We start from the raw sequence: 14720 nt of genomic DNA on the forward strand, positions 1-14720 counted from the left end.
CGAGAAGATGGGTACAAACTGAGCAATCATTGGAAGGACATTATTAACCAGGTAAAGTCTTAACTGACTGTAATGTTTCCATCCTACCTGTCTATATCAGCTGTTATTTACGACTGTCTCTCTCTCTAATCCCTCATGCTCACATGTCTTTTGCATTGCACTCTCATGCTCACATGTCCTTTGGATTGCACTCTCATGCCTTTGGATTGCACCACTCTTCGATCTTACATTAACATAATCTCTCACATTAACTATAGCCACTTCCGTGCCCTCGTCAAGGGGGCCGCTCTCCGTTCTTACATTTACATGCTAATTTCTCATTTACATGCTAATTTCTCACATTAACATCACTAGCCCCGCCCACTTCTTTATGACCCTTGGGCTACACCCATTTCAAACCATTTAAAACAGTCTGCCTCAGCAGCAGATCATGCTTTCCCACCTGATGACAGATGCTTGTGTTGCACCGTCGTTATTTATTTCATTTTATACCTACGTGACTTTACCGAAAGAACCAAAGAGTAAAGAAACCCCTCTACAAGTCATGTCTTGGAAGTCGTCTCATTACACTAGGACAGCACACCAGTGTTGGAAAGTAAAGCCAAAAAAAGTTTTACTTAATTACTGGCGAAACATCGTACTCAAATTGTAAATGTTGTGGTTTTGCTCTCCAACACACCGGTGTGCTGTACTAGTAATGGATTGGCATGTTCTGTTGACATCACAAACCTTATTTATTGGCTGTGTCGGGTTTAATGACACATTTATATATTTACGCGACCTAACCCAAAGAAACCTGTATTATGGCCTCATAAATGTAAAAAAGCTGAAAATGTTAAAAAAAGGAAAATTAAATTAAAGTAAATTCAGTTAAAAAGCAATTTTAATAGCGGAGCAAACCGAAATGTACAGAAAGTCTTCGCTTAACGTGTGGTGTACACTCAATATGTTTTGGCTATCACGTGGTTCTTCTAATCAGGAAAACTTTTTTGCACAACGTGGAACGCGCCTTGTTACAATGCAGAACGCGCCTTGTTACAATGCAGAACGCGCACTGTTACAATGCAGAACGCGCATTGTTACAATGCGGAACGCGCATTGTTACAATGCAGAACACGAGCTACGCGGGTGAGTGGTACAGTGATACAGTAATGCGGCATGATACAGTAACGCAGTGGCAGCATATCCCGAGTTATTTGTCCCGCTATTTGTGCGGTGTGCATAGTAAATCGTATCTTGCCAAACTTTACCATTGCTACATTTCGTATGGGGATTTTTTCTTGCTTAACGTGATTTTCACTTACGCAGCACTCTCCGGGTACGCATCTACCACGTTAAACAAGGACTTACCGCAGTCCAACCATTAACATAGATACTCAATCCCTTTATACATAACCAACAATTTGTAATGCTTAATTATCAAGGCACCCGTACTACTTTGCAAATCGACAATACTTCACGACTGCACGGCAATAATAGGAATATAACTTGCAAAGTAAATATATGGAATGGGGAAAAAAATACATAGTGAGGTAAGAAAAATGACGGGCAGCTAAAGCTCTGCCTCACTGGAGGCTGATGTCCAGTGGGGAGGGCAGCAAGTTACAACGAATGTGTACTGTACATGAAACTCACAAGCAACCGCGAAAGGTGGAGCCACAAGGGGGCGCCAAAGGTGAACTGTCGCTTAATAAATTTGGCACGGTCAAATCCGCGATGGGAAAACCCGCGCTGAGTAAGGGTTTTGGTGTATTTGGAACATGACATAAAACCTCATGTTAGAAAAATCAGAAAACGTAAAAAAGAAACATTAAATTTAGTAAAAAGCTATTGCATTAAAGCAAAACAAAATGTACAAAAAGTCCTCATTTCGATTTAAAGCTTTCGTGACTGCAGGGATTCATCTTATTGGTTATTTCGGTAAAGTCACGTAGAAGGGAAGTAATAAAATATAAAAAATAAAACATGATAATAAAACATAATAAAAGTCACGTAGAAGGGAAGTCATAAAATAATTAAAATAAAACATAATAAAACATAATAAAATATATTTTATTATGCTTTATTTTTATTATTTTTATTACTTCCCTTCTACGTGACTTCAGCGAAAGAACCAAGATGAAAAAGTCCTCACTTAACGTGTGCTGTCTCCACATCGCGTTTCTGCGATCACGTGTTTTTTTCATTTGGTAAAACTTTGTGCACAACGTAATGCACACCGTTACAATGCGGAACGTGCACTGTTATAACGCAGTATTTGATTGATCGACAACGTACCACTTTCAGCTGAGTGGCCGAGTGACGCAGAATGACAGTAGCGTAGTGGCAGTGTACCCACAGTTATTTCTAATTTTCCCTTACACGGCACTCTGCGGGTACGAATCCACCGCATTAAATAAGGCCTTACTGCACTGTCATTAATATACTCAAAATCCCTTTATACATAACCAACAATTTTTTTATGCTCAATTATCAAGGACCCGGTACTTATTTGCAAATCGACAATATTTCACGACTGCACAGCAATATTATTAATAATATAACTTACACGGTAAATATATTGAATGGGGGAAAAAAACAGTGAGCTAAAAAAATGGCAGGTGGCCAAAGCTTTGTCTCCTCACTGGAGGCGGATGTCCAGTAGGGCAGTTACAACAGATGCGTACTGTACATGAAGCTCACAGTTAACCGTGAATGGTGGAGCCACGGGGGCATGATTGGTGAACTGTAGCTCAATAAATTTGGCAACGGTCAAATCCGCGATGGGCGAGGGTTTTCGTGTATTTGAACATGACATAAAACCTCATAAATGTTAAAAAAGCTCCAATGTAAAAAGGTAAAATAAAATTTTAGTAAATGCAATTAAAAAGCTATTTGAATAAGAGACAATCAAAATGTACAGTAAGTTCTCGTTTAACGTGTGGTATTCACACTGCGTTTTCACTATCACACGGTTCTTCCATTTGGGAAAAACTTTTTTGCACAATGCAGAACACGCACCGTTACATCGCGGAATGCGCACCGTTACGACAGTTTCTAAGCGGTCGACAATTAACTACTTTCTTGACCTACGTGGCCGAGTGGTACAGTGATACAATAATGTGGAATAATACCATTACGCAGTGGTGGCGTACCCTCCGCTATTTATCCCGCCATCTCAATGTGTGGTGTGCGTAGTACATCGTATCTTGCCAAACCTTAACATTACTACACCATTTATGGGAAAATCTTTTCACTTCACGTAGTTTTCGCTTACATCGGTACTCTCCAGGAACTCATCTACTACGTTAGGAGCACTCAAAATCGCTTTATACATAACCAACAATTTAGAATGCTTAATTATAAAGCAAGGCACCCGCACTACTGTGCAAATCGACAACATTTTACGACTGCACAGCAATAATATAATTAATAATATAACTTGCACGATGAAAATATATGGGGGGAAAAACTTAGTGAGGTAAGAACAGTGACAGGTGGCTGAAGCTCTGCCTCCTCACTGCAGGCTGATGTAATGGCAGGGCAGCAAGTTAGAACATGTATACTGTATAATAAATTTGCAGTCAAACATGAATGGTGGAGCTACAGGTAGGGCGCTATCGATGAACTGTAGCTAAATAAGCTCCGGCCACTTCCCCCTCATGTCTTCACACGCAGCTTTCTACTTCCAGCCCCGCCCACTGCCCCCTTCTGTCTTCGCAGCTCGGACCTTTATAACCTCTCGTCACGGCAGCTCTCTCGCCGACTTCAGCAGTTTTCTTGCTGCAGTTCTTGTGTTGCGATCGAAACGTCATTATCTATTATTTTTTCTACCTACGTGACTTTACCGAAAGAACCAAAGAGCATGTAGCTAAATAAATTTGGCACAGTCAAATCCACGATGGGAAAACCCGCGATGGGCGAGGGTTTTTGTTCATTTCGAACCACGTCGTGTAGACAGCTTCTTATTTATTCTCACACTGGGCATAACACTAGCCGTTATATAAAACGTATCTACATGGCTACACATAGCCGACCCTTCTACACAACCCCACGGTCGGCATCCAACTACACAGCTGTCCAACTAGCGTAGTGATGACTATGAAAATCGTGCAGAGGATCGGCCACGAGGCCGGACGACGAAGAGAGATGGCGGCGATTAGCGACGCAGCCAGGACCCAGGACCCGCAACAGCCCCGAACCTCTGGTTCCGTCCCCCTTATATACATCCCGGCCACGCCCCCTCCAGAACCTTGGAGCAGGTTCCCAGAACTTCCCGACCGACTCCGCCTTTCACCTTTACCCCAGATACCGCCCCCCTTCTAGTGAGTCATTATATAACTTGCCCATACCCGTGATTACCCTCCAGGCTGACAGGTGGCACCCTGTCATTACACGTGTTAGAAAACGCTGAAAACTTAAAGGAATAAAAAATAAGTAAATGCAGTTAAAAAACTATTTTAACAGAGCAAACCGAAATTTACAGTAAGTCCTCATTTAATGTATGGTGTCCACACACTGCATTCTCGCTATAACGTGGTTCTTCGATTAGGGTAAACTTTTTGCGTACAACGCGGAATGATAACGTAATGTAGTGGTGGCGTACCCTCCGTTACTTGTCCCGCCATCTCACTGTGGTGTGCGTAGTACATCGTATCTTTCCACATTTTATTATTACATCATTTATGGGGAAAGTGTTTTTGCTAACACGACACTCCAGGAATACGATGACCATGTTAAACAAAGCTTTACTGCACTGTCGAAACGTCAACATAAAGACTCAAAATCTTTTATACATAACCAACAATTTGTAATGCTGAATTACCAATAAAAGCACCCCTACTATGTTGCAAATCGGCAATATTTCACGACTGAATGGCAATAATATAATTGCTGAAAGCTCGAAAGCTCATCTCTGGCTGGATGCCTACAGCTGCATGCCTTGTTGGAGTGAGAGAAGTCTGTAGGGATAAGGTAAACGCCGTGGGGATAAGGTAAATGCCGTGGGGATAAGGTAAACGCCGTGGAGATTCTCTCTCACATTCCGAGTTTCACATTTAACCGGACTCCATTTCACACTGCTGGATCCTATTTAGATCGTCCATAAACTCCACCCACAACCCCACATCCACAAACTCTTCAAATTGCCTCTCTCCCTCAGAGTCCGAATTCTCCTGCTTCACGCTGCCTCTATTCAACATGGAGGTCGAGTCCTGGAGTCAATGAAAACAGAGATGGGAGAATGGAGATGCCAAGAGGTGAAACTTCTTAAGTGGTTCCAAAACTTTGGCGCTGCTACATTAAATGAAAGCTGGATGATGCCTATAGCTGCATTCATTATTGTAATTAGAGAAGCTTGTGAATAAAGTTAACGCTTTAGAATTATTGTGTCACGGTCTTGGTTACAGATCTTCCCAGACTCCACTTCACATGTGCAGGGCCCTCCTACTCTGCTGTCCAAATATTCGACTCACAATTCCTCCTCAAACTCCTCGAGGATGCCTCGCTCTCCCTCAGAGTCCAAATGCCCCTCCTGCTTCACGTTGCCTCCATCAACCTGGAGATCGGTTCCTGGAGTCGAATCTTCATCTTCGCATTTCACCTTCATTTCTTCACATTCCACCTTCACTCCTGGCCATGTTTCAAAAGTGGGGTTAGCTTCTGGTTCTTGTTCCATGAGAGATGGGCTCAATGAAGCAATTTGACTTTCACTTCTCAATTCCACCTCCATCCCCTTGTGGATCGTCTCACGCCTATTTCGGCCTTCTGACCGTACAGATTCCTTTCCATACACAGTGTGCTTGACGGGCGTCTTGCCTGAGTGTATTCTGTCATGAACACGAAGAGATCCTGAATCTTTAAAAGCCTTTTCAGACACGGTGCATTTGAAGTTTTTTTTACCAATATGTGTTTTCTGATGTCTGTCAAGATTCGATAACCATGAAAATGTCTTTCCACACACAGTGCACTTGAAGGGTTTCTCACCTGTATGTATTCTATGGTGAATACGAAGAGATCCGGAATCTTTAAATGCCTTCTCACACACAGTGCACACAAAGGGCTTCTCGCCTGTGTGTGTTCTCTGATGATCCTGAAGAGTTCCTGACCGTGTAAATGACTTCTCACAAACAGTACATTTGAAGGGCTTCTCACCAGTATGTGTTGTCTGATGGCTGTTAAGATTCGATAACCATGAAAATGCCTTTCCACACACAGTGCACTTGAAGGGTTTCTCACCTGTATGTATTCTATGATGAATACGAAGAGATCCGGAATCTTTAAATTCCTTCTCACACACAGTGCATTTGAAGGGTTTTTCTCCAGTGTGGGTTTTTTGATGGCTGTCAAGATGTGATGACCGTGTAAATGCCTTCCCACATACAGTACACTTGAAGGGCTTCTCACCAGTGTGTGTTTTCTGATGGCTGTCAAGATGTGATGACTGTGTAAATGTCTTCCCACACACAGTGCATTTGAAGGGCTTCTCACCAGTGTGTGTTTTCTGATGGCTGTCAAGATGAGATGACCGTGTAAATGTCTTCCCACACATCGCACACTTGAACGGCTTTTCACCAGTGTGAGTTTTCTGATGGCTGTCAAGATTCGATAACCATGTAAATGTCTTCCCACACACAATGCACTTGAAGGGCTTCTCACCTGTGTGTGTTCTCTGGTGTATTTTAAGGTATGGTGATTGTGCAAATGCCTTCCCACACTCGGTGCACTTGAACGGCTTCTCTCCAGTGTGAGTTCTGTGGTGGTTCTTCAAGTTGCTCATCTGATCCGTGCTGTATGGACACTGGATGCATTTATGCCTTTTAATTCCAGCTTGTTCCAAGTCTCTCTGCTCCATGTGATTCATCTGCAGATATATACACATATTACACACAATATATAGGCAGACCTCACTTAGCACAAACCAAATGAGACAATTCCTCATCATGCTTTCTCCTGCAGAATCTTTTTACGAAAAAAAATTAAAACCTACAAAGCGCTTGCAGTAGCGCTTGCCGAGGAAACGTTTCCACCCCAATCATTCACTTAGATAATGAGAGCGACACGCTGAGCCAACCAGATCCCTATTCGTGATCACAATTACATCTCATATTATTATAGTGCTTTTAGCCAGATGTAAACTCATGAGACTAGGACAGTCTCAGGCTCTACCCAAAAGAAACCTCACCACATAAATCTAGACTGAGGGCATCACTAAGATCACGGAGGTCCTGGAGCTGTTCTCTAAGAAAATCTTGACGATCTGTATTATTACGAGCATTATTAGCGCTATTAACCAATACCCCAATGAAGCCCTCATATGCTGCTCATATGAAAGAAATAACATCATGGGGAATACATCCCCATCTTACCTATAAGTATTTTTTTGTCTGTCTGTCCACGCAACTTGCGACGGATTTAACTCACAAACCGTGGGGTTGATGTTTAAAAAAGTACCCAGATACCACGCGATAAGCCCACGGGTGAGCCAGCGCTATTCGTATTTCACATCTGTCAACTTTAAAGTCGCTAAATTGACAATTTAGTACTATTAATTATTATATTACTAAGCTGAGCATGCGCCAAAGCACGCATCTACGCATGCACGAGAAAGCTGACCCGTGGTTGCCCTAGCAACGCACACACGCGATCGGTGGGGGGAGGGGGGAATTCTCATTCGCATTAAAAATAAAAAAAAACGCTGAGGTAAATTATTCAAAGTGTGATGTCCTCTTTTCCCCCAACCATCCCAATGTGTGCACATACTACTGTAATAAACAACTTCCACGACGACTCTGGACTGGTGTCTTTTATTAACAGTCTGCACAGCTCCGCTTTTCTCTCTCCGGATGGCTTCCCTCTCTCTCTCCGTTGCCGTAACGCGCGCTTCTCCCTCTTCCACCGTCGCGGCCGTCTCTTTCTCTCTCCACGCTCGCCGCTGGAGGGAGAGAAGGCTTCGCTGGCAGAGGCCGCCACGTGGCCAGTGGCAAGTAGAGGTAGGCGATGATGCAGTCCGGACTCTAGGCTCCCCACACCGACCCCGAGTCCTCTCACTGCCTCTCCTTACATTGCTCTCGGCGGAGCTAAGCTCCGCCTCTAGCCACGCCCCCTCATGGAACCTTCCCAATGGTTCCCGTACATACCCACAAGCTCCGCCCGTTACCTTTGGCCCAGATGGAACCCTTCCTTCTGATAATATTAGTTACCCAGCAGTGACTATGCAATTACCCCTCGTCGTTCCTTAGATAGCGCTCTCATTACACTACTATTGGGTCAGTAGATACTACTATTATAGCCCTTAGATACTATTACTGTAGAGCGGGCGGGGGGATGGTGGGGCAGGTGTAGCAGCCCAGCCTGCAAAGGTGCCACCACGGCCGGCTGGGCAATCGAGGCGAGGCCGGGGGCTTCTCCAAGGGACTAGGCCTGACAACGGTACTTTGTATACTTACTAGATACTATTATACAGTCGATATATACGATTATAGGGTCGGTAGATACGAATATAGAGTCGGTAGATACTACTATAGAGTCGATAGATACTACTGTAAAGTCGGGAGATACTACTACAGTCGGTAGATGCTATTGTAGAGTCAACAGATACTGCAATAGAGTAAGCAGATACTGCTACAGAGTCAGCAGATAATAATAGAGTCAGCAGATACTGATAGAGAGTTAGTAGTTACGACTAGTCAGTAGATACTACTATAGAATCGGTTAAATCTTGACTTAAAGCTTTTCGCGACTGCAAGAATTCACATTCTTTGGGTCTTTCATGTAAAGCCACATAGATAGAAAAAATTATCAAAATAATAACAATATTATGACGTTTCGATCGCAACACAAGCAATCGTCTTTAGGTGAAAAAAGAGATTGCTTTTGTTGTGATCGAAACGTCGTGATATTGTTATTTTGAAAAAAATATATATCTACGTGGCTTTACCGAAAGATCCAAATAATACTATAGAGTCAATAGATACTACTATAGATTCAGTAGATACTTCTGTAGAGTCAGTTACTACTATAGTTGGTAGATACTACTATACTCAGTGGATACTACTATAGATTCAGTAGATACTACTATAGTCATTAGAAACTACTGTAGAGTCAGTATATACTATAGAGTTGGCTGATACTATTGAGTCAGTAGATACTACTGCAGTCAGTAGGTACCACTACGGTCAGTCAATACTGCTACAGTTAGTAGATACTGATGTAATAACAGCCATAGAGGGTTCACGTGGGGATTGGCTTGCAGGTCCTGCTTGTAGCCAATAAGGGTTGAGATAGGGACCATGGCCCATGCGTCATCACGACAGGTCATCAGGAGTGATTGGCCTAACCATTCGGGGCCCCAGCTAATGGGGAGCCGGATGAGGGGCGTGGTCCCGGGATTGACAGGGAACCATCGAGAATGGTCGAAGCTGTCCATGAACGATTGGCTGGGGGAACCACGTGACGAAGGTATTAAGAGCGAGTGAGAGAGAACGATCGGGAGCAGACTGAAACTAAGAAGAGCAGGGTCACGCGCGGACGGGGGCTCGGGTTGCCACGTGCGCGGTGGGGACTTAGTGCGTAGTCTGTCCTCTCTCCGTTGTCTGCCAGCAACGGAGAGTGAGTGAGCAAAGTGTATTGTGGAGTGGAAATAAAAGGACTGATTCCGAAGCCGTCTCCTGAAGGATTATTATACTGGTGTCAGAAGTAATTCTGCGACTGTTTGGACGATCGTCAAGATGTCTAAGCACCTCAGAAAAAAGAACCTGCCCGTGCCTCTGTCGGAGGAAGAGGTCGAGACGGATGAAGATGAGCTGTTGGGAGCTACAGCCCTGGTGCCGCCGTCAGAGTGTAATAATCCTTCAGGAGACGGCTTCGGAATCAGTCCTTTTATTTCCACTCCACAATACACTTTGCTCACTCACTCTCCGTTGCTGGCAGACAACGGAGAGAGGACAGACTACGCACTAAGTCCCCACCGCGCACGTGGCAACCCGAGCCCCCGTCCGCGCGTGACCCTGCTCTTCTCAGTTTCAGTCTGCTCCCGATCGTTCTCTCTCACTCGCTCTTAATACCTTCGTCACGTGGTTCCCCCAGCCAATCGTTCATGGACAGCTTCGACCATTCTCGATGGTTCCCTGTCAATCCCGGGACCACGCCCCTCATCCGGCTCCCCATTAGCTGGGGCCCCGAATGGCTAGGCCAATCACTCCTGATGACCTGTCGTGATGACGCATGGGCCATGGTCCCTATCTCAACCCTTATTGGCTACAAGCAGGACCGGCAAGCCAATCCCCACGTGAACCCTCTATGGCTGTTATTACACTACTATAGTTTGTAGATACTTCTAGAGTCAGTAGATAATGCTGTAGAGTTAATAGATACTACTATAGAGCCAGTAAATACTACTATAGAGTCAGTAGATAATACTAGTCAGTAGCTACCACTATACTGCTGCAGAGTCAGTAGATACTGCTATAGTCAGCAGAAACTACTATAGAGTTAGTAGTTACTACTATAGTCAGTGGATACTACTATAGAGTTAATAGATACGACTATAAATTCCATAGATACTACTATAGTCATTAGATACTACTGTAGAGTCAGTATATCTATTATAGAGTTGGTTGATACTACTATAGAGTCGGCAGATACTATCATTGAGTCAGAAGATACAACTACAGTCAGTAGATACCACTATGGTCAATAAATACTGCTACAGTCAGTAGATACAAGTCAGTAGATACTACTGTGTAGTTAGTAGTTACTACTATAGTCAGTGTATACTATCGTCAGTAGTTACTGCTATAGAGTCGATAGATACTCCGAAAGAGTCAGTAGATAATACTAGTCAGTAGATACCACTTTAGTCAGTATACTGCTACAGAGTCGGTAGATACGACTATAGAGTCAGCAGATACTGCTTTCAAGTCTGCAGATACTATAGTCAGCAGATATAATAGTTAGTAGTTACTACTAGAGTCAGTGGCTACTACTATAGAGTCTACAGATACTATACATTCTGTCGATACTACTATAGTCATTGGATACTACTCTAGAGTCAATATTTACTACTATAGAGTTGGTTCAAACTACTATAGTCAGCAGATACTACTTTCGAGTCAGTGGATACTACTACAGTCAGTAGATACCACTATGGTCAGTAAATACTGCTACAGCCAGGAGATACTACTATACAGTCAGTAGATACTACGGCCAGTAGATACTACTATAGTCATTAGATACAACTGTATAGTTAGTAGATACTACTACTGTCAGTAGATACTACTACGGTCAGTAAATACTACTAGTCAGTAGATACTACATTAGAGTCAGTAGATTATGCTGTAGAGTTTGCAGTTACTACTATAGTCAGTGGATACTACTATCGTCAGTAGTTACTACTATAGAGTCGGTAGATGCTACTATAGGGTTTGTAGATACTACTAAAGTCAGTAGATAATACTACAGTGAGTAGATAATACTACAGTCAGTAGATACCACTATCGTCGGTATATACTGCTGCAGAGTCGGTAGATACGACTATAGTCAGTACATACAGCTATAGTCAGCAAAAACTGCTATAGTCTGCAGAAACTGCTATAGAGTCTGCAGATAATACTATGGAGTTAGTAGTTACTACTATAGTCAATATATACTACTATATTCAGTAGGTACTACTGCAGTGTTGACAAAGTGGGCAGAGACTTCTCTTCGCAGGCAACACCGTTTATTTCCTCTGATACAGAGCGTCCCTAACACAGAGAGATAACGGCCTCTCCCACCCGATAGCCTAGAGGATATGTCCTTACACTAGTGTGCCCTCACACTATATTCTCCTATCGGGATTCCTCCGCGAAGGGACCTAGGGAAGGCCATGCTCACCCGACCTTGCCAGGGTAACGGGTGCCGTCACTGGGCCGTTCGGACCTGGCCCTGACAAGGGCCGGGGGTTGGAAGTCCCAGGACACTATCTAGATGTCTTTGGGTCTTGAGGTGAGTGCGGACTGACTCACACTGGCAGAGCTGGCCTTTTTATACTCCCCCCTCTCAACCACTCCAAGTTGGATATCTTCGGATCTCTCTGGAGAGGGTCTGGGTCCAACCGTTGGTCCCCCCAGCCCCCTCCCTCAGTGTGCTCTGGCACCCTGACCCCTGGTCAACGGTTATTGTAGTCGTGGGTCGTACACCTGTCACTCAACAGCCCCCTTGGCTGTTCTGCGCCCCCTACAGACTGAGGGCGCCACTAAAGGTGAGTGTACGTGACCCATACAATACTGCTACGTAGGTAAGTACACATGTTGCGCGTAACAATGCCGCTACACTACTAGTCATTAGATACTACTGCAGTCAGTATTTACTGCTATAGAGTCGGTAGATACTAAATTCTATTACAGTCAGTATATACTTCTGTAGTCAGTAGTAATAGATTACTCATAAATGTGTTACTTACCGTGCTATAGTCATCAGAAACTGCTATAGAATCTGCAGATACTGCTATAGAGTCTGCAGATACTGCAGATACTACTATAGTCAGTAGGTACTACTACGGTCAGCAGTTACTACTAGTCAGTAGATACAACTACAGAGTCAGCAGATACTACTGTAGAGCCATATACTACTATAGAGTCACTAGATACTACTCACTCTATTGTATGTAGGGTGTTTAGGTATATATGCCAACGCGGGGGTTAAAATGTTTTGAGGGGGGGGGGGGGGGTCGACAATTTTTGGAAACCTTTTAGATCAACTATTTACCCCCCACTTTCTATAACTTTTTGGACTTCTGCAAGCCTCGTATAATTTTGTTGAAAGACAAATGGACAAACGGCAAGCTGGCCATTCACAATAGCTTAGTATCTGTGTGTGTATGTTATGTTTTTGAGAAGTTTTGAAATATATTTTTCGCCCGGGCAATGGCGGGTACTTCCTGCTAGTCTTATATATAAAAGTCCCCGTGCGAATGCGCTTGCGAGGGATTTGGCTCTTAGGATATTCCGTTTTCCCATCCGTAAACTTTAAATTAGTTACATTAGCGATTTAGTGCCATTTTTATTATTTACTTATTGCGCGAGCTCGACCTCGACCGTACCAACTGACAATTGCGTGGGGGGGGGGGGCGGACCCTGCCAAGTGATGTCCGTGTAGGTCCATGCGTGTCTGTCTTATTCGATTGAACAACGCCCGATGTGTGTGTGTGTACGTCAAAGTGTTTGTGTGTGTCAGTCCAAGTGTGCATGTCAGTCCATTTGTGTGCGTATTAGTCGCTGTGTGTTAGTCCATGTGTGTGTTAGTCCATGTGTGTGCATGGCTCCATCTGAGTGTGAGTCAATGCGCGTTTGTGTGTCTATGCGTGTCAGTCGATGTGTGTGTGTATGTTGAGGTGTATGTGTGTCAGTCCATATGTGTAAGCCAATACATGTGTGTCACTCAATGTGTGTGTGTGTAAGTCAATGCGTGTGTGAGTCGATATGTGTGTGTTAATCCATGTGTGTGTATCTAAAGTAGATGTCTGTGTGTCACAGTTCATGTGTATGTGTGTAGGCCAATGTGTGTCAGTCTATGTATGTGAATGTGTTAGTCGAAGTATGTCTGTGTGAGTCGATGTGTGCGAGTCGCTGTATGTGTGTACGTCGATATGTGTGTGTAACTCCATGTGTGTGTATCTAAAGTGGATGTCTATGCGTGTGTGAGTCCATATGTGTGTGTAAGTCCATGTGTTTGTGTGTGCGAGTCGACATGTCTGTGTGTGTCAGTTCATAGGCGTGTGTGTTAGTCGCTTTGTGTGCGTGGCTCCATGTGAGTCAGTAAGTCCGTTTCTTTGCGTGTCTGTAGGCCCATGTGTGCGTGTGAGTGAATGTATGTGCTTAATTGACCTGGTCAAGGCTTTATGATACCATCAGTAGGCCTGGCCTCTGGGTTGTTCTTCATGCTTTCGGAGTCCCTCACCCTTTGCTCACGATCCTTAAGGACCTTCATGATGGTGAGCGGCCCCACGTCAAACTATGTGCCCGTCAGTCAGAGCCATTCCCTCTACACCTTGGGGTGCGACAGGGATGTCCTCTGGCTCCCACATTATTTAACATATCTTTTGACCACATAGTTCGTGAAGCCTTCAATGGCTGTACAGATACAATGGGAGGCTGATCGATGCCCGGGTGCGGTCAAGGGATGGCTCCCTATTGCTCAACCATGTTATGTATGTCGATGCTCAGGTGATTGCTGCTCACTCTGAGGAGTTGGAGGCACTGCTGCTGAACCTGGAGCTTGCCACTATGATGTGGAGCCTTACCATCAGCCCCATAAAAACTAAGCACCTGCCTGAGTATTTTGTACCATCGGACAATCCACCCCCACAACTCACAATTGGTGATGCGGCAGTTGTGGAGAGATTGCAGAGATTCCCATACCTGGCCAGTGTGCTCATGACCGGCTCCGGTTTAACAGCAGAGGTATCACTCCAAATCAGTCGAGCGCCATTATCTTTTCATCGGCTGGGTTACGTTGTGTGGAAGCTACCTGGTCTCTCGCTCCGCATGAAGCTCCAGGTCTTCTCGGCCACAGTAATTCCGTCCCTTCTCTACGCTTGCGAAACGTGCACCCCCCTAATGGAACATCTTCTCCGGTTAGAAACATTTAGGCTGGCCTGCTAACGATCCATCCTGGGTTTAACCATGTGTGTGTGTGTGTGTCTAAGCCGATGTGTTTCTATGTTTGTGGGTCGATGTATGTGTGCAAGTCCATGTGTGCGT

General features: G+C 44.3%; 1 protein-coding gene across 2 annotated transcripts in view; it reads right to left on the reverse strand.

The window, feature by feature from the left end:
* Positions 1-865: 865 nt before the first annotated feature.
* The window catches only part of LOC144735930 (uncharacterized), a 33461-nt gene continuing 19606 nt past the window's right edge, over positions 866-14720 (reverse strand). For both annotated transcript variants that reach the window (XM_078618511.1, XM_078618510.1), the window contains exon 2: positions 866-6841. In XM_078618511.1, coding sequence (XP_078474637.1) covers positions 5450-6841 — 1392 coding nt within the window. In that variant the 3' untranslated portion in view covers positions 866-5449. The remainder of the gene's footprint in view (positions 6842-14720) is intronic.

This window comes from Lampetra planeri, chromosome 58 (genome assembly GCF_965212315.1).
Source record: "Lampetra planeri chromosome 58, kcLamPlan1.2.h2, whole genome shotgun sequence".
NCBI lineage: Eukaryota > Metazoa > Chordata > Hyperoartia > Petromyzontiformes > Petromyzontidae > Lampetra > Lampetra planeri.